Source organism: Aotus nancymaae, unplaced genomic scaffold (genome assembly GCF_030222135.1).
Source record: "Aotus nancymaae isolate 86718 unplaced genomic scaffold, 86718_ANA_hifiasm-v0.15.2.pri h1tg000016l, whole genome shotgun sequence".
NCBI lineage: Eukaryota > Metazoa > Chordata > Mammalia > Primates > Aotidae > Aotus > Aotus nancymaae.
Window position 1 is genome coordinate 39,298,414 of NW_026988428.1, and position 27,461 is coordinate 39,325,874.

Here is a 27,461-nt window from a genome sequence, read left to right on the forward strand (position 1 = left end):
ATCTCATGTTGAAATGTAATCCTCAGTGTCAGAGGTGGGGCCTGGTGGGAGGTGTTTGGCTCATGAGGTCGCATTCCTCATGAGTGACTCAGGGCCATCCCCTTGGTGATGAGTGAGTTCTCGCTCTGGTAGTTCACACAAGATCTCTCCTTCTCCCTCTCTCGCCATGTAATACACTGCTCCCCTTCATCTTCCACCATGATTGTAAGCTCCCTGAGACCCTCATCAGAGGCCGAGCAGATGCTGGTGCCGTGCTTCCTGTGCAGCCTGAAGAACTGTGAACCAATTAAACTTCTTTTCTTTATAAATTAACCAGCCTTAGGTATTTCTTTTCAGCAATGCAAAAGCCTAGCACATAGACGTGTTCATTATCTAGGCTGTGGTAATGGTTTCCCAGGTATACACTGTGTCAAAATTCATCTAATTATAGACTGTAAATATGTAAACCTTCTTAGACATATTACACCTCAAAGAAACTGTAGGCGGGGAGTGGTGGCCCATGCCTGTAATCCCAGCACCTTGGGAGGCTGAGGCAGGTGGATTGCCTGAGCTCAGGAGTTCAAGACCAACCTCGGCAACATGGTGAAACCCCGTCTCTACTAAAACACAAAAAATTAGCCAAGCGTGGCAGTGTCTGCCTATAGTCCCAGCTACTCAGGAGGCTGAGACAGAAGAATCACTTAAACCCAGGAGGCAGAGGTTGCAGTGAGCCGAGATCACACCACTGCACTCCAGCCTGGTGACAGAGTAAAACTCCGACTCAAAAAAAAAAAAAACTTATTTATATAATTTTAGGAAAATTGTAAATAAATAAATAAAAAGGGTATTAGGTTACAAATCAGTGAATAAAATAGGAATCTATACATCAATAATATGAACACATAAAAGATACATAAAACCAAATATTACTGGTGGAAGTGTAAATTAATACAATCACTTTAGAAAGCCATTTGCTATTATCTACTAAATCCAATACACTGCTAAGAAGCGGAAAAGCAAGGTATATAAGAGTGTATACAATATACTACCATTTGTGAAAAGAAAAGGGAATATGTAAATGCATATATGTACATGGATCTAAACACGTGGTGTGTGTGTTCCCTGCTGATCCACAAGTCATCTCTGGAAGCATTCACACTAAATTGACAATGTGGTATTTAGGGCCTCCAGAGAGGAGATCTGAGTGGTTGGGACACAGGAGTACAAGAGAGAATTTCCCCTGTAATCTCTTTAGTATGTTTTTAATTGTGTACCAAGTGAATGTGCTGCCTTTTCAAAAAAAAAAGTTGTTTAGTAACATTTCGTACAAAGAATTCTTCTTAGTTGGGCGCAGTGGCTGACACCTATAATCCCAGCACTTTGGGACATCAAGGTAGGTGGATCACTTGAGCCCAGGAGTTCAAGACCAACCTGGGCAACAGGGTGGAACCCTGTCTCTACAAAATACAGGGGGAAAAAAATGGCTGGGCGCAGTGGCTCATGCCTGTAATCCCAGCACTTTGAGAGGCCAAGGCAGGCAGATCACGAGGTCAGAATATCGAGACCAACCTGGCCAACATAGTGAAACCCTGTCTCTACTAAAAATACAAAAAATTAGCTGGGCTTGGTGGTGGGCACCTGTAATCCCAGCTACTCAGGAGGCTGAGGCAGGAGAATCGCTTGAACCTGGAAGGTGGAGGTTGCACTGAGCCGAGATTGCACCATTGCACTCCAGCCCAGGCCACAGTGTGAGACTCCATTTTTTTAAAAAATAGCTAAGCGTGGTGGTGTGCATCTGTAATTCCAGAAACTCAGGAAACTGAGGTGGGAGGATCGCTTGAGCCTGGGAAGATTGAGGTTGCAGTGAGCCGAGGCTGTGCCACTGCACCCTGTCTCAAAAAAAGAAGGAAGGAAGGAAAGGAGGGAGGGAGGGAGGGAGGGAGGGAGACTCTAAGCAGTGATTACTCTCTGACTTCACTTCCCCCCATTTCTCCAGCTCATCCAGTTCCCCACAGAACTAAACTTCTCACCCTTTCCAGGAGAGGGCATGCTGTCTCTGTCCTGTACATCTACTTTTTCCTCTGCCAAGAGCACCGGTTCCTTCCTGTGGCCCCTCTGAAGAGCCTGACTCGATGGAGTGAGGCCAGGACATGTCCCATGAGTCAGCTCTGTCCCCAGCATTGCCACTACCCACCCCACAGCGCCCCGCCAGCCTCCACGTGCCCGGCCATGAGTCTGTGATCTGAAACATATCCCCTTACCCCTTCCCACTCCCCTCTGAGATGACTCAGCAACCCCGCCCCCCTTCAGCTGGGCACGGTGCCCCAGAACTCAGGAATATGCGCACCACCTGTCCCTCCGCCCACATAAAAGTCGTTAAAGAGCCTGTGGGGCTGCGGGGCCTGCACCCTCTGGAGGAATTTCATACACCCACTCAACCCTGGCAAAGATGAAATTGCCAAGTAGGAGACAAGGAGCAAAGTCCCATCACAGCGGGAGGGGACGCCAGTGCCTGCTGAGGCCGAGCAGGGAAAAGGCCAGTGCCCCAGCGGCAGCACCGCTCAGAGCTGGTCGGCCATGGACATCCTGGTCCCGCTCCTGCAGCTGCTGGTGCTGCTTCTCACCCTGCCCCTGCACCTCATGGCTCTGCTGGGCTGCTGGCAGCCCCTGTGCAAAACCTACTTCCCCTACTTGATGGCCGTGCTGACCCGCCAGAGCAACCGCAAGATGGAGAGCAAGAAACGGGAGCTCTTCAGCCAGATCAAGGGGCTCATGGGGGCCTCTGGGAAAGTGGCCCTGCTGGAGCTGGGCTGTGGCACCGGCGCCAACTTTCAGTTCTACCCGGCGGGCTGCAGGGTCACCTGCCTGGACCCAAATCCCCACTTTGAGAAGTTCCTGACAAAGAGCATGGCTGAGAACAGGCACCTCCAATACGAGCGGTTCGTGGTGGCTCCTGGAGAGGACATGAGGCAGCTGGCTGATGGCTCCATGGATGTGGTGGTCTGCACCCTGGTGCTGTGCTCTGTGCAGAGCCCAAGGAAGGTCCTGCAGGAGGTCCAAAGAGTACTGAGGCCGGTGAGCAGCGTGGGAAGGGGATGGGTGCGGGGCAGGCAAACGCAGCTCAGCCGCCCCAGGGTTCAGCCCCCAGGGTTCAGCCCCCAGGATGAAGCATCGGAGGTAGTAAGCAGCACAGTAGACACCCCATCCACCCTACCTGCTGGTGAATAGGAGACATGATCAGTGCCACGACGAGCACAATAGGGTGTTGTGAAAGCAACAGGAGAAATCACCTACCACCGTGGGACAGGGAGGGGAGCGGGGAGCACACCTAAGGGACTGATATTTAAATCGAGATCTGTGATTGGGAGGCTGAAGCAGGAGGATGGCTTGAGCCCAGGAGTTCCAGACCAGCCAAGGAAACATAGTGAGACGCCATCTCTACAAAAAAATACAAAAACTAGCCAGGCATGGTGGTGCAAGCCTGTAGTCCTAGCTACTCAGGAACCTGAGGTGGGAGGATCTCTTGAGCCCAAGTTCAAAGTTACAGTGAGCTGTGATTGTGCCACCGCACTCCAGCCTGGGCCACAGAGTGAGACCCTGTCTCAAAAAAAAAAAAAAATGAGATCTGAGGGATTAAGCAGAGTGTGGATGGGGTAGGGGAAGATGAAAGAGTGTTCTAGATAAAGACAGTAGGTGATAGGACTTTATAAGCTGGAAAAAAAAAATGAAAAAGAAAGATAGTAGGGTAAGTAGAGTAGAATCCATGAGACTGTGGCGAGAACGTCCATAATGGTTTCTGGGTTTCTAGTACAAACAGCTGAGGGGAGAGCCGATTAAAGTGCCATTTGCTGAGACGGAAGAAAGTTTTGGACTTACCAGGTTTGTGATCACCTCGGGAGAGTCTAGTGAGGCAAGGAGCTTGAGGAACCCCAGCTTCAGTCAAGAGTTGGGCCTGAAGTTTCCCTGGAATATTCACAGTGATGTCCAGGAAGCAGTTTGTGTATGCAGCTGGGTCTCCTAAGAGAGGTTGGTGCGTGTGTTTCAGAATACATTGAGCCCAGCTGGGCAAGGTGGCTCACACCTGTAATCCCAGCACTTTGGGAGGCCGAGGCAGGCAGATCTGTTGAGGCCAGGAGTTAGAGACAAGCCTGGCCAACATGCTGAAACCCTGTCTCTACTGAAAAATACAAAAGTTAGCTGGGTATGGTGGCTCATGCCTGTAATCCTAGCTCTTTGGGAGGCTGAGGCAGGAGAATCACTTGAACCTGGGAGGTGGGGGTCGCAATGAGCCAAGATCATGCCATTGCACTCCAGCCTGGGCAATAGACTGAGACTCTGCCTCAAAAAAAAAAAAAAAAAAGAATAAGCCCTCCACTCCTGTTTCTCAATTTCCCCTTCTGCGTGCCCTTGGCTATTCTGATCAGCCTTTAAAGATCTCACACCAGCCATCCCCTTCAGTTATGAGGTTCTTTACATGCACTTTGAAGGTGGTAGCAGGGGACACAGAAAAGGTCAGGGGCAGCAGCCAGGTGCGATGGCTCACGCTTGTAATCTCAACACTTTCGAAGGTCAAGGTGGGTGAATCACAAGGTCAGGGGTTCAAGACCAGCCTGGCCAACATGGTGAAACCCTGTCTCTACTAAAAATACAAAAAAAAAAAAAAAATTATCTGGGCGTGGTGGCAGGTGCCTGTAATCCCAGCTACTTGGGAGGCTGAGGCAGAAGAATCGGTTAACCCAGGGAGGCAAAAGTTGCAGTGAGCCAAGATTGCGCCACTGCACTCCAGCCTGGGTGACAGAGTGAGACTCCATCTCAAAAAAATAAAAAAAGAAAGAAAGAAAAGGTCAGGGGCATGACAGTTTGCTGTCTCTCAGACCATGAACTCTCAGACCAGCAGCTCCTACTTCACCAGGAAGTTTGACCATTTGATCAGGGCGATAGGGGGCAAGGTCTGAACGTAGCCAAGCGACGGTAACTCTCTCCTCCCTCCCAGGGAGGTGTGCTCTTTTTCTGGGAGCATGTGGCGGAACCACAAGGAAGCTGGGCCCTCACGTGGCAGCAAATTGTGGAGCCCACGTGGAAACACATTGGGGACGGCTGCTGCCTCACCAGAGAGACCTGGAAGGATCTTGAGAAGGCCGGGTTCTCCGAAGTCCAAATGGAACTACAGCCCCCTCTCTTCAAGTGGCTACCTGTTGGGCCCCACATCATGGGAAAGGCTGTGAAATAACCTTTCCCAAGCCCCAAGGCACTCATTTGCTCCCTCCCCAGCTTCCAGTTAGAACAAGCCACCCACCAACCTATCTATCTTCCACTGAGAGGGACCTAGCAGAGTGAGAGAAGTCATTCCCATATGACCTCCTAGTCCCTCTCTCCCCAGCCTCTGCCAGGGCAATCTCTGACTTCAATTCCTCCTTCCACAGCGAAAAAGCTATACTTCTACCCTGACTACAGGGAGGAAACGCTCGGATCCTTAACTGCAAGTTTCTGGACTGGTCTCCCGACGTTTGCCTACCTGTCCTCTAGGACAGCTCCCTGTCCCTTTCCTTTGTTCCCATGGTAAAGCTCCCCTTGCTCTCCTCCTGAGGCTACAGGAACTGGTCACAAAAGTCATGGTGCATACATCCCTGCCAAGCCCCCCGACCCTCTCTCCCCACTACCACCTTCATCCCGAGCTGAGGGCACCAAGGAGAATCGGAGACGCTGAGGTTGAGGGAGAAAGAGTCTAAGGAGGCAGAGGTTTTGTTCTCAAATACCTTTTAATAAATAGATGAAACCACTAGACTGATGTAGCAAACTAAGGTCAGAGGAGAGGAGAAACTAGAGAGGGAGGAGCCCCTGAGTCAGTGACACAACCTTCTCCCTGACCCTCTAGGCTAAGGCACTTCTTAGGGAGCCAGGTCCTTGGGGTCCTGTTCTACAGGGTGAATGGGGGAGGGAGGGATTAGGATTCCTTCTCCCAACCTCTGCATCAGGACACCCCTGCCCTTCTCACCTTATCCCATGGCCCTATCCCTGATTTACCTGCCCTCATCTCACAGCACTCTAAGGGGAAGCTGGGTGGAGGAGTTCCTGTGGGTGGGAGCAGTCTGTGCCCCTGAGGAAGCAGATCCTGCCAAATCTTGATGCGACACCAGCAGCCCACTCTACCCTCTTCATCCCAAGATGCCATCTCTGGGGAAGGGGCGGAGGGGAGCCACAAGCCAGGCTGGGACACAGGAACCTAGGCGGTGCCTGGCCCTGGATGCCCATCAGGGCCCAGCTCGGGGTGCCCGTCAGCAGCCAGGATGGGGTGTGCATCCGGGCCCTCCCGCCGGGGGCTGCCCCAGTTGTTCCTAAGGATAGTGCCCGTCTTCTCCTCCTTGAACTGCTGTCGGTCTTCCCGAGGAATCTTCACTGCATGGTACTGGGGCACGGTGGCCTCGGGGTGCTTCGCCCGTTTGAAGAATCCCATCTGTAAGGACACCAGACCTGACCGTGAGGAGCCTGAAGAGCTGCAGTCCCTGGAGCAGACGCCTAGCGCAGCGCAGCTCCTCGCCCTCACCATCCCTGCTGTGGCAGAAAGGAGACAGACTGAACAGCATCAAATGCAGTGGGCAGTGCCCACAGTGATCCCATCAGTGCTGGGTCCCCGGGTTCTCATTCACAGCAAGACAGAGACCAGGAGGGGGTCCAAGAGACAGAACCAAGGGCATCTCCCTTGGCCCCTGAAAGAGAGGTTTGAGGGTGGAGCATCAGGACCTGACAAGATTTCCACCCACTCTAGCTTCTTAAGAGACCCAGTAGTGTCCCCCAGAACACAAACGAGATCTGAGGAAGAAAGTGGCTTCCTAGAGCCCTGCACCTCTGGAATGATCCCTCTCAAGCCTCGTAAACATGCACCCCGTGTACTTAGACGTTGGGCAGCATGCCCCTTACAGCACCCCCCTCTTGTCCATCAATACAGTAGTCTAGCCTCACCCTAAATCAGGACTATGCTGGCCCCTACACACCAGGCTGGGATTGTGCCCCTTGCACACTCACACTCAGAGGCCCAGGACTCCTACATGCTCAGACTGCATAGCACCTCCTTACACATTCATCTCCTCGCACACTCATGCCCATAGAAAAAGCATGCATGGGACCTCCCCACACTCCCACATGCTCACACTCCATGAGCCCACCAACCCTTTGTGCACGCCTCAGGCTATGTAGACTTACCCTTATATCCGCACCCTTCTAGTAACCTCTCACCTCACGTCACTCTCATGCAATCTCATCTTTCACCCTCAACATTCCCGGTCCCCTGAATGCTGGGAATTCTCCTTATAGTCACATACATACATATCCACACACACATATACACATGCACACACACAACAGTTACCCCACAGTCCCTGGACCCCCAACTTCCACAGCCGAAGGCTGCACAGCCAGACAGGCCCGGTGATAGTTGGTGGGAAAAGGTGAGCGCTGGCTGCTCCGATGGAAGAAGCCACACTGGGATGTCGAGGGAGAAGCAGGGCAGAGGAGGCAGAGGATGGGAAGATTGAGGAAGGATGGGAGCCCCCATCTCTGTTCTATCTCCCTTCCATAGGAGCAGGGAGCAAGCATCCTGGGACCAGTTTTACAGAGGCATCAATCTCCCCTAAGACTGGGCAGGTTCCCAACAGCTTAGATGCCACTCCAGACCCTGGTCTACTGATGACTCACACTTGCCAAAGGGTATGCTCAGTCTGTGATTCGTCCCAAGGAGCAGGTATAGGCAGGGGCAGTTCTCCAGAGCCCCAAGGACACGCATGGTTCTGAACACAGCCCCAGATGTGGCAGATGGCTCAGCATGTGACCCCCAGTGATGTATGTACTGATGTGTGCATGTGTGTACTTTTATGTGGAGCCCTGGATGCCAGTGTGATTCTGTATACAGCTCTGTGCATACAAGAATGCTTCCCTGCAGAGCCTGGTATGTGGAAGCTCCAAGTTCCACCCTAAGGGCGGTTCCCTGGAGGCCGTTCTCCATGCTTGTCGGCCTTCTTAGCCACTGTTACCTTTCCGGTTCTCACTGCCACATTCTAGTTAAGGCAGACCACACTTCTCTGCCTCCGTGACTTTGCCTACCATGGTCCGGCTGGACCCCACCCACCTCATCTCCTTACATCCTAACCCGACTACCCCACCCTCCTCTAAGGACTGCTTCCAGTGCCACCTCCTCTCAAGCTTTTTTCCCTCTAAACTCCCACTGCATTTTCTCAACTCAACACTTTCTGCCTCGTCCTTGACTACAGGCTCACCACTCCCGCCCCGCCAGACTGTAAAATCCCTGAGAACGAGATCAGCATCTGATTTCTTTTTTTGCTGTTTTTGGGTTTTTTGTGGGGGTTTGTTTTTGGGGTTTTTTGTTTGTTTGTTTTCAGATGGAGTCTCTGTCTGTCACCCAGGCTGGAGTGCAATGGTGCCATCTCAACTTACTGCAACTCCCGCTTTCCGGTTCAATCAGTTCTCCTGCCTCAGCCTCCCAAGTAGCTGGGTCTACAGGTGTGTGCCACCATGCCTGGCTAATTTTGTATTTTTAGTAGAGATGAGTTTTCACCATGTTGGCCAGGCTGGTCTCAAACTCCTGGCCTCAAGCGATCCACCCGCCTTGACCTCCGAAAGTGCTAGGATTACAGGCATGAGCCACCACAGCCAAGCCTGCATCTGATTTATCTTTGAAACATCCAGGGACTAATAGAGTTCCTGAGACATGCAGGGTAAGTATTCAGGGCAGATTTGCTGAATACATGAGTGGGTAGGTGAGAGAACCACAGTACAAAAGGCTGCCCACCCAACCAGGAAGTCCACCCCCATCAGCCCCACCCTCCCCTAGGTCTCACCTTCCACAGGAGCAGCACCAGCAGTGCCAGCACCAGCAGCCCGGCAAGTACAGCCAGGAGGATAACCCACCAGGGCACTCCTTCTGCCACCACAGCCACTGGGTCCAAATATACCATCACCGGGATCTGGGGAGCAAGGGGTCAATGGAGCAAGAGATGGAGGGAGCAGGAAAGAAGAGAGTGCTCCCCACCCATCCCCCAGCCCTGCAGCTCACCACTGTGGAGGCATCTCGGAGCATCAGATTCTTTATGGAGGACTTCACTGTGATGTTGGCTCGGACAATCACTTCCAGGGACTTCACAGCTGAGTACTCCTAAAGGAACAGGGAAGGAGACTCTTCTCCTAAATGTCCCATGACTCCCTCCTTTCCTGTTACCTTCTGAAATTATAAATGGAATTGTGCCCAACACAGAGGATGTTTCTGCCTGGTTTCAGTTAAGAGTATGCTGCATTTGGGCTGGGCATAGTAGCTCACACCTGTAATCCCAGCACTTTGGTAGGTCAAGGCAGGTGGATCACTTGAGGTCAGGAGTTTGAGACCAGCCTGGCCAACTTGGCAAAACCCCATTTCTATGAAAAATATAAAAATTAGCTGGGTGTGGTGGCAACTGCCTGTAATCCCAGCTACTCGGGAGGCTGAGGCAGAAGAATCTCTCAAACCCGGGAGGCAGATATGAACCTGGGAGGCAGATATTGCAGTGAGCTGAGAACATGCCACTATACTCCAGCCTGGGGTACAGAGCAAGACTGCCTCAAAAAAAAAAAAAAAAAAAAAAAGATAAAAAGGATGCTGCATTTGGACAGTGAGGAGGGAGGAGGAGAAGTGAGGTGTGGAGGGGCTTTGGGGGAAGAAGAAATACAGACTGGAGCCCCAGTGGTATCCTCACCTCCAGAAAGGTGCTGTTCCAGAGACGGCCCCAAACACTCAGCACAGCCGCTCGGTCGAAGCTGTAGAGTGGGCAGCTGAACACCACACAGTTGGCCGTGCCCCGGGCACAGTCCTGGAGATAAGGACAGATGGGGTCTAAGCCACTCAGCTCCACCCCGCTGAGCCTGCCATCTCTCCCACTTTCCTTACTTGACTTTGAACTTCCCTCCTCCAGGAGGTCTTCTCAAACTAATCTTATGGTCCAAAATAGCTGCCTACCCCAAATCTGAGCTATTTGGCTTTGAAATGCATGGGGCGGGGGCAGCATGAAGGGGAATCTCTTGACAACACAGGCAGAGTAGCTTCCCAACTGATGCTTATGTTACCCAATGACAGTCCCATTTACTGAGCACCTACTATTGTCAGGCACTTATCTCATTTAAGCTTCTCAACAGTCCTGCAAGGTACACATGATTATCATCTCATTTTTCAAAGGAGGAAACTGAGGAGGCCCAAGGAAGCGAAGCGACCCACCTCAGGTCACGCGCTAGCAAAGCTAGTGAGCAGTGGAGCAAATATTTGAAGGTCCATATTTGGCAAAGCCACACCCCTGCCCTAAACCCAAACTCCTTGAAGGAGGAGGAGGCTGCCTCAGAAGCTCCTGGGGGACAGGGGACTCAGGCTCCGTTCTGTCCAGGACTGACCCAAATCCATTTGGCCCAATCACCACTTCATGACCCATTGGCCTGTAAGTTATGTTATATTCATCACACCACAATCCAGACACAGAAGAACGTCTTTAACAGTGTCTGAATTCTTTGAGTTACCTTTCATTTTGCCACTTTTGAGCCATTCAAGAATCCTTAGCCAAACTATCTAAAAGCAAGGCCTTCTGCCTCTTTTGTAAAACAATCTACTTTAGACATTATGTTAAGCAAACTAAGCCAGACTCAGAAAGATAAATACTGCATTATCTCACTTATATGTGGAATCTGAAAGTTGAACTCATAGAAGCAGAGAGTAGAATGGTTGTTACCCAGGGCCAGGGTCGGGGGTGGGGGTGGTTGGGGAGATGGAGGAGATGGTGGTCGAAAGGTACAAAGTTTCAGCTAGAAGGAAGAGAGATCTATTCAGGAGATCTGTTGCCCAGCATGGGGACTCTAGTTAATAACAACATATTGTATTCTTGAAAATCACTAAGAGAATAGATTTTAAGTGTTCTTACCACAAAAATAAATATGCGAGGTGATGCATACAGCTCAATGCATAATGCTCAATACAGCCATTCCACAGTATATACATAGTTCAAAATATCATGTTATACATGATAAATATAATTTTGTCATTTAAATAAATAAATAAATTTTAACATTAAAACAAGACTCTATTTCAAAGTTCCCATTTAAAAAGGAGGCCTCTCAGAGGAAATCGGTCACATGGAGAAGGGAGGACTATCCATGTAACAGAACAGCAGCCACAACACAGTTTCCTACCGCCCCTGGTGTTCTTTGGTTCACCTCAGGTCATGTTCCCAGGGGAGCCTCCTGTCATGTTCCCAGGGGAGCTGAGGGCCCAGAGTGGGGACTGCAGCAGCTGCTGACATTCCCCTGCAAAGGGTCTCCTTGGCTCTACCTGGGGTTTACCTCCACCTCCTTACAATCAGACCAAAGACCCTCCTAATCTGCGTCCCCACCACATTCTCACTGCCAGCCCCATCCTAGCAGGGAGGGTCACAGAGTAGGTGCGGATCCGCTCAATACCATCACCTAAACAACACAACTCCGCGAAACAAGCAGAAAAAGGGAAAGCAAAGCTGCTTAAAAGGGATAGACAATGAATCATATACAATTTACTGTCGTCTTAATTATTAGAACTTTTAGAATTTATTGTTTTTGCTGAGCACATGGCTCACACCTGTAATCCAAGCATTTTGGGAGGTGGAGGGAGGAAGATCACTTAAGGTCAGGAGTTCGAGACCAGCTAGGCTGGCCAACACAGTGAAACCTTGTCTCTACTAAAAATACAAAAATTAACCGGGCGTGGTGGTATACTCCTGTAGTCCCAGCTACTCAGGAGGCCGAGGAAGGAGAATTGCTTGAACCCGGCAGGCAGAGGTTGCAGTGAGCTGAGATCATGCCACTGCACTCCAGCCTGGGTGACAGAGTGAGACTCCGTCTCAACAACAACAAAAAATAACTTAGTGTTTTTAATATTGTAAAAATTGAGCATGTGTCCTTATACAAATTGACTTTTTTATCTTATAAGAGTTCAAAAGAACAACAAACAGACCTCACAGTGTGAGGATGGGCTAACCCCATCCCATCACCTATACAATATAATGCTTTATATAAACATGAGGTAAATCGACTGCTTGGCTAACTGGCTTCAGGTGGAGTGACCTGCTCTGGAGTGAGCACTTGCAGGGGCTGGGCAAGAAGGGGCTCTGCAATGTCAGCAACTGCCTCCCAGGCGCCCCCTCCCATGAGTTGTGACGGGAACCATCTGATCAACTTGCCCCGGGTGTTTGATCATCATGTATCTCAACAGGCTACCCTCCCTGGACACATAGCACCCTGGAGCTCTGTGCCCCACACCGCACACCCCCATTCTGGCTGCACCGAGTCTAGCCTGCCCTCACCAGGGTGATGTTTTTCTTCTTCTCAGCAGAGGACACTGGCCACCAGGACATGCTGGGCTCCTGCTGCTCACCAGGCTCCTGTTGCTCAGGCGGCTCCAGCTCCCGCCGCCTCCTATCCCTACTGTCCACATCCTGGACATGGAAGAGGGGGTGCCAGTGAGTGTCCCTCCAATCACAGCAGTCCTGAGATCAAATCTCCTCCCCACCACCTTCCTCCTGGCCCATCACCACACTCACTCCCCTGCCCCCACCATGACATCCCTCCCAACATGTAACCCCACCCCCACCTAAGCCTCACCAGGTGGAGGATGTTGGGCCTGGGAGAGCAAAGCCCTTTCTGCCCAGGCCCCTGACCGCCCTCCAGCTCCACCCGCATTGGGTACAGCAGCCACTTCCCATTGGCGATCTCATGGGGCCACATGATGTTGAGGAAGGCAGAGCCCAGGGTTTTGAGTGACTGGCCTTGGTTGGAGACCTGTGGGAAAAGGAGAGTATGAGAGGAGGGACCTCAGTTGTTTTTTTTGTTTTGTTTTGTTTTTCAATTTTTGTAGAGACAGGATCTGGCTATGTTGCCCAGGCCAGTCTCTAACTCCTGGGCTCAAACAGTCCCGCCACCTTGGCCTCCTATAGTGCTATGATTACAGGAATGAGCCACTGCGCCCAGCCAAGAAACTTGGTTTTCAAGGGGATCTTAAATCCACAGAGATGGAAGGAACAAGGGCTGAAAGGAAGGCCCTCTGGAAACAATTTCAACAAAGACTTGGGATCCTAGACCCCACCAGGCACTATTCTCTCCACCAACCAAATCCAGGAAAACCTGGAAGTGTCCCTGGAAGGTGTGAGGAGAAGCCTCAGTCAAGCAAAGGCAGAGTTCTAGGAAGAGACATTAACCCCAGCCCCATGTTCCCCTCCCCCAGCTGAGGCCCACAGCGGAGAAGCTTTCCTGGACTCTCATGGCCTACCAGACCAGCAGGTGAGACAGCCAGATAGAACGACCAGGAAATGGTCAAGTGAGGCCCCAGCAGAAACATCCACCCACAGCCAAGGTCCAGATGCAGGGCAGAGGCCTCAAACTCGCTAGACCAGCATGCTGCCACATGGTAAAACAGTCCCAGCCCTGGGGACACGACACGGCTCAGCCTCTCCGCTGTGCCAAGGGGCCAAAGGCGACCATCGAGGGGCCTCACGCGACCATCGAGGGGCCTGGCCCCTGACACTTACCGTGACCTCATACTTGACCTTGCTGCCCACATCCCGCTCAGACTGCATGGCGCTCTCACCCCTCACCACTCCAGAGAAGAAGAGTTGCTGGGGAATGGCCATCCTGGCATGGAGAGGTCAGAACAGGGATGAGAAGGTCTGAGGCCTGGCTGAATAGAGGCAGGGCCCTGGACAGGGTTTGAAAGTGGAAATGTCCCCTCCCTCTTGGGCCAGGCTCACCCTGCAATGGACAGTGGCAGCTCAATGAAGACACGGGCTCGTGCAGAGACTAGATGCAGCTCCTGCTCACTGATCCTGGAGAGTGGGCAAGGGCAAGTGTGGACATCAGGCACAGGCACCTCCCAAGGGGTCAGATGAGGCCAATATGACTGCCCCCACCTCACCCTCTGGCCCCGCCAGGCTTACGTGGCCAACAGCAGCTTCACCTCCAGTTCCGTGGTCTCAATGCTGATCCCTGAGGTGCTAAAGATGAGGTAGAAGGCGACCTAGGCCAAGGGTGAGAAGAGATTTGAGTCAGAGGTGGTCTACAGGCTTACAGAGGGACCACTCACACAGGGATAAGGGCAGATATGCCAACCTGGGCCCCTCTCTTCATGGGGTTCCCCAGCTCACACTCGACATGGGAGGCATTCTCATTGGACAGGCAGAGTGGCTTCTCCTGGAATGGGAGAGAAGGCGAGATCAGTTTGGGTGACTGGAGCCCCTCAAGACCCCACCCCATCCTGCCCCCAAGTCCTCACCGCAGGGTCCAGGGCCCGGACTCCTGAGTAGTGCAGTGAGGCAGGAAGCATGACCAGGAGCTGGGCTTCATGGGCATCATCCCCATCAGCCTGGGGTTGGGCTGGGTCCGATGGCAGGTTGGTGATCATCAGCTCCAGGCCAATGACCGGCTGCCCACTCAGTGCAAACAGGGCTGTTGTTCCGTCTGCATCCCTGGAGAGTCAGACCCCACTCCCGATAAGTTCTGAACACCTCCCCCAACCACTGCCCCTCCCGGCCAGCTCCCCCAGCACCTGCCTTCACTCCCTGAGCCTCTCCTCCCACTCCAGGTCCCCATCACACCCGTCCAAGCCTCAAGCCTCTGTACACACAACTGGGAGTCAGGGGACCTCCATTCTCATCTCAGTTCCAGCATTATTTTCCTTGGGCAAGTAACTTAACCTCTCTAGGCCTCAGTTCTCCATCTATAAAACGAGACTAATAATTCCTACCTCATAGAGGTCTGAAGACTAACCAATGAGATGTATGTAGACTGCATATGATTAGTGTACTGTGAAGGATTGCTATTCCTTGCCATGGGAGCCCCCGCACCCCATCACTGACACTCATCTCAGCCTTTTTATTTTTTTTTTTAAGACGGAGTCTTATTCTTCTTGCCCAGGCTGGAGTGCAGTGGCACAATCTTGGCTCACAGCAACCTCTGCCTCCCAGGTTCAAGTGATTCTCCTGCCTCAGCCTCCCAAGTAGCTGGGATTACAGCCATGCACCACCACGCCCAGCTAATTTTTATATTTTTAGTAGAGATGGGGTTTCACCGTGTTGATCAGACTGGATGTCTTGAACTCCTGGCCTTGGGTGACCCACCCGCCTTGGCCTCCCAAAGTGCTGGGATTACAGGCGTGAGCCACTGCGCCCGGCCCCTCAGCTCAGTCTCCTAAGTCATCGGCAGGTCCTCTTCCACCTTCTGCCCTCTCTGCCAGCTAGGCCCCTTCCTCTGACTTGTCCTCCTGAGGGGGTTTTCTCTCATTCCTTGAACTCTGGCCCACCCACACCCCTCTCCCTCCACTCTCCGCCCCCCTCACATGGGCAGAGGCTGGAATTCCGTGTCGCTGACCCGGGCACAGAAGCGGGCACGGACCAGCTGCAGATTGCTCTGGCAGATCTTGTCTTCACCACAGCCTTGCTTCAGGAAGTGGATCTGGGGAGAGGCATTAGATAAGGGGCATTCCTAGGGGGTGAGGCCGGGGCAAACCTGTCACCATGGCATACGGTGGGTTAGAGGATCACAGGATTAAACAACCTGTGCTCCACTCTCAGATCTGCTGCTTACTAGCCGTGTGATCCTGAGCTACGCCCTCTCCTCTGGAGAGGAGTAAAACAATGGGAGCATACCATGCCATGGTAGAGACTAGCAGCAAGTCAAGAGCTGGCCACACTGCCCCAGCTCACGTGCGTGTAACTGAGGTCCAGATTTAGAACACAAAGAGAAGGCAAGGGCACCACTTCTGGGCCAGCCATAAAAGCCATGTAAGGGGCTTCATGTCCCCCCTTCCAGTTGAATGGGATGAAAGTGACTTCAAGGGCTTGGAGGCCACATTTGAAGATGACAGAATCCCATCAACCTGAGCCCCAGACTGACTACATGGAGCAAAGGAGCTCTGTCCCCTTGACTAGGAACACATGGTCATTTGGGCACCTAGAGATATGAGGAATTACCAGAGTAGCAAAGGTAAAGGAGCTCTGTGAGCTATCAATGGGTGTCACTGGGGAGGGACCATGATCTTTGCCCTCCCCACTCCTCCTCCTGGGCCAAACCAGAACCCATGCTCACCTCTGCCCGCTGGGTGCTGGGCTGGTGGGCATTGAGGATGGGGGCCACTGGGGGCAGCCCCTGGCCAGGAGCCTGTCGCCGGAGCCGAGGGGTCTGCAGACTGTAGGACAAGGTCACTACAATGGCCCGAAGCTTGTCTTTGATGTTTTCCTAGGAAGAAGAAGGGCCGTTCCTCACTGGAACAGTCCCCAGGACTCAGCCCTGCTCAGTGCCCCGGCCACACGTAGGACCAATTCTGAAACTTAGAAGGAAGCTTAGGGAGATGGAGGAGAGAGTTGGAGAACTGAGCAAGGAGGAGGGAGAAAGATGGGTAGGGAAGAGGGGAAACCCAGGATTCAGGGCTTTGAGGACCAGATAAAAGCTGCCATCTCCTCCTCCAGGGAGTGCAGAAATGACAGGAGGGGGCAGCAGGTGAGGAGGAAGTGAGCTCAGAAGACAGGTTTCCCACGTGTCTAGGTCTTAGAGAAAGGCACGTGTGTGCTCAGGAAGAAGCAGCTAAGAGGAGTCACGGAAAAGAGATGGTGCCATGACAATGACCCTCAGAAGCCAAGGGGTCAGTGTCCACCTGGAGCTGGAACATGGCGTCTCCACAGACTCGGTCATGCTGGTGCTTCAGCCACACGGTGCCCGAGGCCTGGTGCTTGGGTTCATCTGGGCTACGGCTCAGGAAGGTCACACGGGGAACCTGGCCCCGGAGCCTCCGGTCTGTGTCCCCGTCTAACACGTAATCCAGGGCTGAGGTGTGTTGGGAGAGAAGGAGCCGCTGAGCCGGGTAGCTGCTCCAGCTGACCCCATCCCCAGGGTGCTCTTCTCTCCACTTTGAAGTGAGCCCCCTCTCCAGGAAACCCAAAAGGGTGAGCCGCAGGAGGGGAGTCGCACTCACCCACAGTAGGGTTGTAGCTGCTGGGGACTGCAATGTAGCTGAAACAGACCCTTAGGTCCACACTGCGGGGGCAAAGGGTGGCTCCTGAGCCAAACGAGGCTGATGGGCCAAGGCCCCCACCCCCACCCATCTGTCACACCCTGTCACAGCCCCACCCCAGCCCCAAACTGCGGAGATAAAGGGATCAAGGGGAGGGCAGGGTCCAGATGCCCCCTGATCCCGCCTCACCAGACCGAGTGGCCGCCGGCACAGTTGGGCTGCTCCAGGTCGATGCTTCGAGGAGCAATAGAGACCTCATGGGAGACATGGAGGACGGGTCTGGCCCTGGGATTGGGGAGTCAAAGGCACAAGAAACATGAGAACGTGAGACTGGGAAACACACTCTTAAGCATCAGATTTGGCCCTGGGGTGGGGGTCAGAGTCACAGGGAGGGGCTCACGGCCTCAGGGAGGGAGAAGGCGCCGGGGGACTCACCTGAAGAGCACGGCGGTGTCAGCCAGGGAGCCCACCAGCAGGTCGGGGTATTGGTTCCCATCCATATCCAAATTGCCTGACAGGGAGTAGCCGAAGCTCTTGATGCCCACAGCCTCGCCCTCCAGCACCTAGAGAACCGGCTGTCAGCCTCCCCCAGTCCCACCTCCCGCAGGCCTCTGCCTCCCCTGATGCCTCTGCTGCCCTGATTCCACCCACACACCCACTCCCTCATCCCAGCGACTCCCTTCACCTGTGAAGGTTTGGCGACAACGCCCAGGCTGCTCCCATGGTAGATGAAGACTTTCCCGTCCCCATCAAAGGGGGCGCCCACTGCAATATCTGTAGGGCACAAGGAAAAGGCAGTCACGCTGGCCGGGAGTACGGACAAGGTCCAGGCCTCAGCTCTCCCGAGTCACTCAGGTCTGTTTTCTATTAATTGGAAGGCTACAAAATCCCAGGCACTCTATAAACATCATCTTCAATCCTCTTGGCCGCTCCCCGCAGATATTACTAACGCAGAAAGGTTAGGTAACTTGCCAAGGTCAGAAAGCTGGGAAATGGTAAAGCTCAGACGTAAGCCCAGGGACCCTCTCTCCCTGGGTCCTCAGAGGACCACGCCCTGACCTCTGAGGGGCTCCCCCATTCCTCCTCGGGCCCCTCCCTCCCCAGTCACACCTGGAAAGCCATCTTGGTTGAGGTCCCCCAGGACAGCCAGGCTGATCCCGAACATGGAGTCAGGGGAGCCGCAGAGCCGAAGCGGGGAGATTTCGGTCCAGTGGCCCCCTTGGTTCAAGTACACATACACAGCACCCCCCAGCTCTTCTTGGCGCTCAAAGAAGTAGGGGGCACCCACTATCAGGTCTGGCCAGCTATGGAGAGAGGGAAATATTCAGTGTGGGTCTTCCCTGGCCAGAGGAGCCAGCAGGAGGTGCCAAAGGCCACTCATACCTCCTGGACCCAGCCTCCCTCAGGTGGCACGGCCCTGCACCCACTCACCCATCACTGTTGAGGTCAGCCACAGCCAGCGAGTAGCCGAAGCCGGAGGTCAGGCGCTCCCCAGACAGCATAGCCTCTGGCACCAGGCGACTGGCGCTGTCCTTGCGCAGGATGACCACGGCACCCTTGTGGTTGGCACGGGGAGCCCCAGCCACAAAGCTCAGCTCTTCTGCACGCACCAGACCTTTCCCCGAGTCGATAGAGAAACCTGGGGGAAGGGTGACTTACCCCTGAGTCTTCACCCCAAGCCTCAGAAGCTGGGGTGTGTCACAGCTCCCCTGGCCCCTGCTCCCTCCCCACAGGCTAAAAGCCTAGTCACAGTTTCCCTGGCCCCTGCCCCCTCCCCCAAGTTAAGAGCAGAAAGATAGGTTCCCCCCAAGTCATCAGCACCACAGCTGGATAGCTCTTCCTCCCGACAGGGCCTGTCAGCTCCCCACACCCATCAGGCCCAGAGACAAGCTTGGCACTAAAAGTGCAGTGAGGTCAGCCTCAGGGACGGGGCAGGAGAGAGAAAGGTGATAGCTGAGAAAGCCAGGAGCCCAGGCAGGAGGATGAGCACAGTGGCCCCACCCTGCCCACACCCAGGGAGCTAGAGGAGAGGACCAGTCCCTCTCAAGCCCCAGTCCCACCCAGTGCACCTCTTTCCCCCGACTGCCTCATCCGGGCAGGGAGGGGAAGTCTTCACATGGATGAGGGGGAGGCAAGAGGGAGTGAGAGAGAGCCTGCTTCACCCAAACATCTCCCAGGCCTGGTTTCCTCCTCCTCTGCAGAGGGATGCAGATGAGAAAATGAGAGGGACTTACCAACAACACTAGCCCTTTCTTCAGTATGTGCCCACCATCCATCCCTCAGGGAAAGTCCCCCTAGAAGGCAGGACTGTCCTTCCCAGGATATCCTCAGCCCTGGCCCTCTCACTCCACCTGGATCTTCCTCTATGGAGACCCCTGGCTCACAGCCCCAGAGGCCATCACCCTCGGGGCCTCCTCTTCTTAGGCCTGGTCACTGGACCCAGCTCTTCTCTGCAATTTGGGCCCAATGTGTGGCTCCCTGGGTGTGTGTTGGGGAGGAGGAGATTATAAGGCAGCAGAGGTCGAGTTCCCTGGGGAAGGAGGGGAGGCTGGGCCACGACCCTAGAGTCCAGGAGGTGGGAGCTTACAAACCTAAGTAGCTATTCAGGGCCAAGTCTCCGGCTGGTCCTGGGAGCCGGTCAGCAGGGTCCAAAGTTTTATACACCAGCTGGTCGGGGTCTGAGCTATCAATGTTGGTCACAAAAAGCAACCCTGTGGGGGGTGGGGGGAGACACCAGGGAGGGGACATCCAGAGAAGGGGCCACAGAGTAGGGAGACAGAGCCACAGAAAGGCCAGAAAAAGGTGAAAGAAGAAGAAGTAGAGAGAGAAAAGAGACCAGAGAGATCACAGCCAGACAGAAAGACAGACAGGGTGAGAGACAGAAACGGAGACAGAAGGACGGGAGCATGGAGAGGGAGGACAAGAGAGAGGAGCAGAGGATTAGAGCGGCTCTGGGCCGGGGAGGGGTCCCTACCAAAGTAGCTGTTGGCAGGGACCGGGATGAGGCGGGGGTCCTGCTGCTTCTCACCCCCCGCCTCGTAGGGCCCGTCGTCCAGGTGTGCCAGGTCCGCTGAGCCCTGTGCACAGAGCTCCACCCTGGCTGTGCCTGCAAGGACAGTCCTATTAGTGCCAGAGGCAGGGCACAGGCGGCACCCCTCAGGCCGGACACTGAGTTAGACAGGCGCACACGGGGAAGCCCCTCCTCTTCTTTCCAGCCCTCTCTCCACCCCCTCCCCAACCCAGGCTTCCTGGGGTCCCCCAGTCGTGGCATCACACTCACCGAGTGTCAGCTCAGCCAGCAGCAGCGTGCGGAGACGGTAATGGCAGTGATGAGGTGTGGGCTAGTGTGTTGGAGCATGCAGGCCCCAGCTGCGGGCCCAGTGTGCACTTGGGGCTCATGCCAGCATGTTGAGAAACATTTGGCCATGCAAGGGAAAGGCAGTATCCCCCCCAACATTCGCGTGTGCACTAGCTCAATGGGGTGGAAGGCATGGCAGTGCCCTGGGGCCAGACAGCAGTGCACACCTGGTCATGCTTGGCCATGTGCTGTCCCCAGCCCTGTCTCTGAGGTGAGAGGAGGGTTTGGTCCCTTCTCCCCTCCCCAAGGAGTGACTCACCCTTCCAATTATAGGTTCCTGGGGCCCCAAAGAGGAGGTAGTGGCTATCAGGGGAGAAGGCGGCAGCTGTGCCCTGCTGGCAGAACCCAAATTGTTCATGGCCTTGGGGGCGCCCCTCACAGAACTTCCATTCCCCACCATCCAACTCATCCCGGATGGCCAGGTCCTGGCTTAGCACAAAGCAGCGACCAATCATATCCCGTGTCTCCAGGATCTGGTCCACTCGTTGCCGCGCCTCATATCGGTGTGCACAGGTCTGGGGGAGGAAGGGATGGGGATCGTTTCAATCTGTGGGCCAGGGACCTGCTTGAAGCATGCTGCCCACATACAGCGGTTTGGCAGATACTGATATGTGTGTGCTCACACGCACACAAACACACACACACGCACACACACACCCCTATGCCTGCACCACTCAAGCACCATTACCCTGCCAGTGTTACACAGGTCCATACATAACCCAGCATCCTGTCTGCACCCACTTCTTGCCCTCAAATGGAGATGTCCTCGTTCCACATTCTGCCTGGAGCCAAAAGACACTACTAAGCCACCACATAGGATGTGTGTCTCCCCAATCATATCACAGTCCTCGAGAATGCCAAGCTTGGCCCCATCCCCGGGCCTTTGTTGTTGTTGTTGTTTGAGACGGAGAGTTGCTCTTGTTGCCCAGGCTGGAGTACAATGGCACGATTTCAACTCACCACAACCTCCGCCTCCCAGGTTCAAGCAATTCTCCTGCCTCAGCCTTCTGAGTAGCTGGGATTACAGGTATTTGCCACCATACCCAGTTAATTTTTTGTACTTTTAGTAGAGACAAAGTCTCTCCATGTTGGTCAGGCTGGTCTTGAACTCCTGACCTCAGGTGATCCACCCACCTCAGCCTCTCAAAGTGCTGGGACTACAGGCACAAACCACCGCACCCGGCATCCCGAGACCTTTGTGTCACCACCTCATCTGCAAAGAATTTCCTTTCCTCTTCACTCTCCAAGTATTACTTTTTTTTTTTTTTTTTTTTTTTTTGAGGCAAGGTCTCACTCTGTTACCCAGCCAAGCTGGAGTGTAGTGACACAATCATGGCTCACTGTAGCCTCCAGGGCTCAAGTGATCCTCCCACCTCAGCCTCCTGTGTAGCTGGGATTACAGGCATACACCACCATGACTGGCTAATTTGTTTTTATCTTTTGTAGAGACGGCGCAGGCTCGGTATTATCTATTGTTAAAAGCCTGGCTCAAATCCCCCCATCTGCAGAAGTCTTTTCTCTCCACTCCTCCTTTGGACTTTTATAGACTGGAGACTAGACCACTCACCTAACATTAACCAGATTCTGCCCCATAGTGACCTGTATTGGTAATTGTGTGTCTATGCATGTTACTGAAAGATACAGAGAGAGAGAAACAGAGAGACACAGGAAAAAAAAGTAAAGAGAGAGAGAATGAGAATCCCCATAGCCATTGGGCATGGCCCAGGCTTTCCCCTGTGTTTATACATCCTCTCTGAGTAACTAGTACAATGCCTGATGCTTAAAAGGTTCTCTTATTGAGGTTGACAAATGAATGGATGGATGAATGGACAGACGTTTACATTTATAAGGACAAGGACCATGTCTCACATCTTTTTATATCTCCCTGGTGTACTTGGAATCATACCATGTTCCTAACTTGTGTTGTCTAAGCACAGCTGTGCATATGCACACACCATAAACACACACACACACACACACACACACACACACACACACACACCATCCTTGCATTCAGTCATGAGTAGTACTCACAACAATCTTGCCCCCAGGCCCCTGGCTCCGAACACTGACTCCCAACCACTGGTTCTCCTTGCTTTCCTTTTGCACATCAGCTGGAGGCAGGACACTGGGAATTAGGGGAGGGAAGAAGAGCCCAAGTCCTCTCCTCCCACATCACATGCTGCCCCCAATCCGTTCATGCAGGGCCACACCTCCCTGGTCGATGTCCACTCTGTAGCAGTCAGTCTCCTCCAGGCTCAAGGGACAAGCAAAGAGGCCACCAGTGCGATTCGCCTGCTGCCCAGGAAGAGCCAGGGCCTGGGGAGCACCCACCAGCAGCCTGCAAATGGTGCAAAGGCAGGAACAGGAGTTAGAGGGCAGAACGATCCAACCTCCTTAGAGCTGCCCAGGCTCAACCCCTCAGTACTAAAGAGAGTGTTAAAAGACTAAAGAGAAGGGGCAAAAGGGTTTTCACAAACCCTGGCAAGGACAAATTAATATACTTGGTCATCACGTTGCATGTACACACTATCTGGATGAGGGACCAACATGCACAGTAGATATATATACACACGCACAAGCTAACTCGACAGCCAGGCCTGCTAGTTTGAAAGAACCGCCTGTTCCCAGCACCTGTTCCTGAGTAGGCCTTCCCTACCCCCTCCTTGGCCCCATCCCCAAGCTCTGCCCTGCTCCCCAACCCAGTCCAGTTGAAAGTCAGCCAGAAATGCCAAGAATGCTGGGAGCAAAAGTAACAGGGGCCCAGACTGGCACCAGAGTGTGCCTCAGGGACCAGTTTCAGAGGCCAGGCAAGAGGCTAGATATGGACGCACTGCCCCCTCATCAGGGTCCCAGCAAAAACCCTACCTCCAAGAAATTGTGCCAGCCCAGGATTCAATCAGCCACTCCGGCTGGCACAGAGGTAGGGACAAGTTTCTCATTCTGCCTCCAATTCTACCCATTCTCTTCTCCACATCCTGAATTCCCTTCCCCATCCTTCCTTCTCCTCCCCACATCCATGATTTCTCCTTCCCTTCCACCCTCACCCCCACCCAGCCTTCTCTCCTGCCTCCCCCTCGGCCTCTTTCCCAGCTACAACTTTCTTGGCAGGACAATTTTCCATGATCACAGCCAAGGCGGCTTCCCCAGGGGAGCACTGTGCTGGGAATGGAGGCTGCCTGGGTCCCCTGGGGCTGAATCCCCAGGCCAGGAGTGAAGGCGGGGTGAGGTGAGATGACTGACACCCAGCTGGCTCCACGGGTCCTCTCTTTGCAGAAGGAGAGACTCAAAAGTGGCAGCGGGACAAAGCTCAAGGCCTCTCTCCCACACTCTTCTCCTCCATCTCCCTTCCTGGGGGGCAAGGCCCAAAACCGTGTTAGGCAATATTACAGACAGGCATCTGTGGGGCACTGTGCCAGGTCTGATGGGGAGGAGGGGGACGGCAGAGAACCATTCTTCCTTCCCACAACTCCTCCTCATCTCTTAGCAGCTGCCATCCCTTGTCAGAGCCACTGTCAAGACAGAGAAGGGGTAGAGGGAGTAGCAGAGAAGGGCATTCAACTACTTATTGAGAGTCTGTCACATGCCAAGTCCTGTGTCAGGCACTGATGGGACAAAGGAATCATATTTATTCAGCACCTACTATGAGGTCAGGTCCGAGGCTAGACACCAGGGATATGAGAAACTCACATTCGTCACTGTCCACGTATGTGCCAAGCACCAGGACAGGCAAGTCACATGCATTATGTTATTTAATCTTCACAACAGTCCTATGAGATAAGGATTCTTTTCTTGTCTTTCAGATGAGGAAACTCACTCAAAGACATTAAACAGTGATGCTGGAATTCAAATCCACATCGGCCTAACTCCAACACTTTGTCACTCCGCCCAATGACTGACCTGTCTCTAGAACACTGAGACCACCCCAGAAAAGGAAGAAGAAAGAGGGGAGATGTGGGTAGCCTGGGCAGAAAAGGAAACGAAGTGATACGGCCCTGTGCAAATGAATGGCAAGCTTCAGGCAAGTCAGCAGTGCCCCCAACCTCCAGACATAGAGGTGGCCATCTCTCTGAGGATCGGGCTGTCTTTTCATCTTTGTGCTTGCCCCAAAGGGAGTGGCAGGATGTGTACTGAACACACAGATTTTGTGGACTCATAGAGATACCCAGTGTCACAGCTGGTCAGTGCATAGCTAAGCACCCAGAGAAGCTAACTTTGTTCTATGCGCACATCTCCTCTGGAAGCCAAAAGTAGCAAGGAGAGGAGGGGCCCATATGGAGGAAAGAAGCTGAGTGCATAGATATGCCCAGTCCAGTCTTGGTAGAGAAGAGGCCAGCTGATCCCTAGTGGAACAAGAGCATCCACCCACAGCCTCTCTAGTCCCTCCACCTCCGGTCCAGCCACACACACACTCCTTCCTGGCTTCATGCCATGAGCCCTAGACACCCCAGGCTTCTGGACAGCCACAGTGCAGCCACTGCAGAGAGAAAAAATATATATTGGCAGCTAGGGGCAGAGGGACCCCCTGGGAGCTTAGATAAGTGAAAACAAAGGAGTAGCCCACAACCACTGCACTTCTCGATTCTCCACACACTCCAGGGCCCCAGCCCAAGTCCAGCCCCTCTTTAGCCCCTCTCAATCTGGGTGGCCCTCTGGGGAGGATGCTTGGCCTGGAAGGCTGGCTCAGCCGGGAAGGCCCTCTAGCCAAACGTTTGCATCCAGGATCTCTGTAAGGCGCTCTGTGAATCACAATACAAGAATAGCAGTACTACTAACACTTTCACAGCACTCACTGTGGGCTATGCACTATTCTAAGCATTTAACATACATTAAGAAGTCTTAATCCGCACAACAACCCTATATAGTAATACTACTGTTTATATCCATTTTACAATTGAAGGAAATAAATGAGGCTGGAACCACACAGCAAAGGTTAGACCTCAAAGTTGCATCCCAGAGCAAGACTGAAAGCCATCAAAGCAGACCAGAAGTTCTTTTCATCAGTGAGTGCTAAGGCAGGTGACCTGCAACTCAAAAGCTAGGGACTAAGCAGGTGCCTGGCCTCTCACATGCCCTCCCCCCGGCAGCAGAGCACCCCCTGCTGGAGCAAAAGCAGAGTGAGACAGTCACGCCCTCTGGGAATGCCCCCAGCTAGGCTCTGGGAGGCAGAATCAGGGGCCACCTTCAGAGAGGAGGGGGAAACGACAAGAGACCAAGCTATTAAAAATAACCTAGAATTTGCCTGGAAATAGCTTAGGGAGTTCAGCATGTCCTAAAAAGGCCTCTAGTCCTGGAACTCTGGCAGATGGAGGAAGAAGGGAGGGAGGGAGCAAATGTGAATGAGGAAGCAGATGGCAGACAGGAGAGGAGGTGAAGTCTGTTGCTTTCTACCTCTCCCAATGTTTTGGGGACCCCCGACATTGCTACCAGATGATAGGGATAATGGAAGAAGAAAGATTAGAGCTAGGCGCCCACTCCCTGAGCAAGTGAGGAGAAATGAGCTCTTGTCCCTGCCCCCTGCCTCCAGACCAATAGTACGGGAGAAGACAGTCCCAGTGGACAGCATTGATCCCAGTAATGGATACTTAGTGTGGCTTAGGCACCAGTTGAAGAAAGAAAAGCCCCCTAGCAGGAACCTGTGAGAAGCTTTCTTCACCTCTGGCCTCTTCTTTTACAGTCGGACATGTAGCAAGAGCCAAGGATGCAGGCAGCATGACCAGCCACAGGACCCACACAAAAGTATATCCATCTCCCATGGGTTCTGAACTGATTAGAAAGAATTAGAATTGTCCTCCACCCCTTACTCCTCCTGGCATTTCCCTACTGCGAGATTCCAGTAGTTGGAAATTTCCTAAGGAGGAGGAAGGGGAGCAGCCTGGCCAGCATCCCTCCTGGATCTCTCTTGCTGCTACGGCTGCTGCTACTACTATTACCAGTAGTTTTGGAGGCTCAGTTTTCTGCCACTCTCTGTCACCAAGCCACCTACTGCAGGCTGCCAGACCTGCAGACCCTCTCCCAGTCTTCCCGTGGTCCTAAGCCACTGAAGTGGCAGCTCTCTCCTGACCTTCCAGTGCCCTGCTGCCCTCATTCCATCCATGGCAATGCTCTGGCAGAAAGTTATTTCTGGAGTTTGCCCTGCATCCCTCTCATGGCACCCTCAACCTCTGTGTCCTTTCCATCTCCTCCCGTTCTAAGCAGAGACAGTCTCCCTTCCTTGCGGAATTCAGCCCTTGGAAGAAGCAGGAGAGCCACAGGCCCTGGGACTGGATCAAGGATGCAAGTTAGGGGAAAAGGCCCAGAAGATGGTTTGCTGCCAAGACAAGAACCTTGCTCTCCAACTCATCCCTAAAGCAAAATGCTGGGTCTCGCGGCCAGAGAGTGCAGCTTCAGACCCAAGGCAGATGAGGCAAGGCTCCAGGTTGGGGTGTGAGATGTCTGTGGGCAGTCTAGGTGTTGGTGGAGCTGCAAAACAGAGAAATGAAGTGGCCCGCAGAGTGGGGAGGGGGTCGATCTGTGGCTCGGACGTGGGGACTCTGGGCGGGTGCAGTGACTCACCAGCTCTGGGGTCGCGGCTGCAACTGCCGGTGCAGGGCCACAGAGAAGCCGAAGAGGCTGCCTGGCTCGCCCTCCTTGCGCAAGGCACCCATCACGTCCAGATTGAAGGCGACAGCCCGTGAGAAGAGCAGTTCGACGAGCAGGGAGCCAAAAAAGTAGCAAATCCAGGAGGCCCCCCAAGGGTCGCGGCTCCGAGCCCAGGCCATGGCACGATCCCCGCGCGCGCTCCCAGCGATTGCAAGGGAACTCTCGCACGCCCCAAGCCCCAGGTTCCCCCAGGCGCGTCTCGGGTCTCCGAAGTCTCGTTGGTCTTTCTGAGGTCTCCCAGTTGTTCGCCCCGCCAGCCCTCCCTCCCGCGGTCCGCCGCCCCAGCACCCACTAGGACAGCTACAGCAGCCGCAGCTCGGGCGTCCACTCCGGCTCCCGCCTTCTCTCCCGGGGGCACCGCCCAGGCCCCTCCCCCTGCCCCGCCCCTCTCTCCCGCGGCAGGTGGAGACCCAAGCGCGTCGCCTAGAG

General features: G+C 53.7%; 2 protein-coding genes across 6 annotated transcripts; one reads left to right on the forward strand and one right to left on the reverse strand.

The window, feature by feature from the left end:
- Positions 1-2,427: 2,427 nt before the first annotated feature.
- Positions 2,428-5,763, forward strand: TMT1B (thiol methyltransferase 1B). Its single transcript, XM_012450389.3, has 2 exons — positions 2,428-3,054; positions 4,973-5,763. The coding sequence occupies exons 1-2, from the start codon at positions 2,557-2,559 to the stop codon at positions 5,207-5,209; spliced, it is 735 nt and encodes a 244-aa protein (XP_012305812.2). The 5' UTR covers positions 2,428-2,556; the 3' UTR covers positions 5,210-5,763.
- ITGA7 (integrin subunit alpha 7) lies at positions 5,720-27,360 on the reverse strand. Of its 5 annotated transcripts, XM_064377184.1 has the most exons (26): positions 26,946-27,282; positions 22,604-22,731; positions 22,425-22,504; positions 20,650-20,905; positions 20,007-20,138; positions 19,624-19,743; positions 18,464-18,671; positions 18,143-18,336; positions 17,718-17,806; positions 17,468-17,595; positions 17,222-17,317; positions 16,994-17,055; positions 16,676-16,845; positions 16,111-16,260; positions 15,362-15,477; positions 14,300-14,492; positions 14,137-14,217; positions 13,965-14,044; positions 13,779-13,853; positions 13,560-13,662; positions 12,637-12,813; positions 12,339-12,470; positions 9,720-9,833; positions 9,047-9,145; positions 8,832-8,957; positions 5,720-6,433 (listed from the first exon to the last, which is right to left on the reverse strand). In XM_064377184.1, the coding sequence occupies exons 1-26, from the start codon at positions 27,149-27,151 to the stop codon at positions 6,203-6,205; spliced, it is 3,546 nt and encodes a 1,181-aa protein (XP_064233254.1). In that variant the 5' UTR covers positions 27,152-27,282; the 3' UTR covers positions 5,720-6,202. The 5 variants fall into 5 exon arrangements, with proteins under 5 accessions (XP_064233254.1, XP_012305809.2, XP_012305810.2 ...); XM_012450386.2 differs by lacking the exon at positions 19,624-19,743 and having other exon boundaries at positions 26,946-27,360; XM_012450387.2 differs by lacking the exon at positions 20,007-20,138.
- Between the last annotated feature and the right edge of the window lie 101 nt (positions 27,361-27,461).

Coding starts and splice junctions, on each gene's coding strand:
- TMT1B (XM_012450389.3), top strand. CDS start 2,557: ATGGACATCCTGGTCCCGCTCCTGCAGCTGCTGGTGCTGCTTCTCACC. Junction 3,055..4,972: donor TCCAAAGAGTACTGAGGCCG/GTGAGCAGCGTG, acceptor CCTCCCTCCCAG/GGAGGTGTGCTCTTTTTCTG.
- ITGA7 (XM_064377184.1), bottom strand. CDS start 27,151: ATGGCCTGGGCTCGGAGCCGCGACCCTTGGGGGGCCTCCTGGATTTGC. Junction 14,493..15,361: donor GAATTCCAGCCTCTGCCCAT/GTGAGGGGGGCG, acceptor CTGACTCTCCAG/GGATGCAGACGGAACAACAG. Junction 9,146..9,719: donor GGAACAGCACCTTTCTGGAG/GTGAGGATACCA, acceptor CTGTTCCTTTAG/GAGTACTCAGCTGTGAAGTC.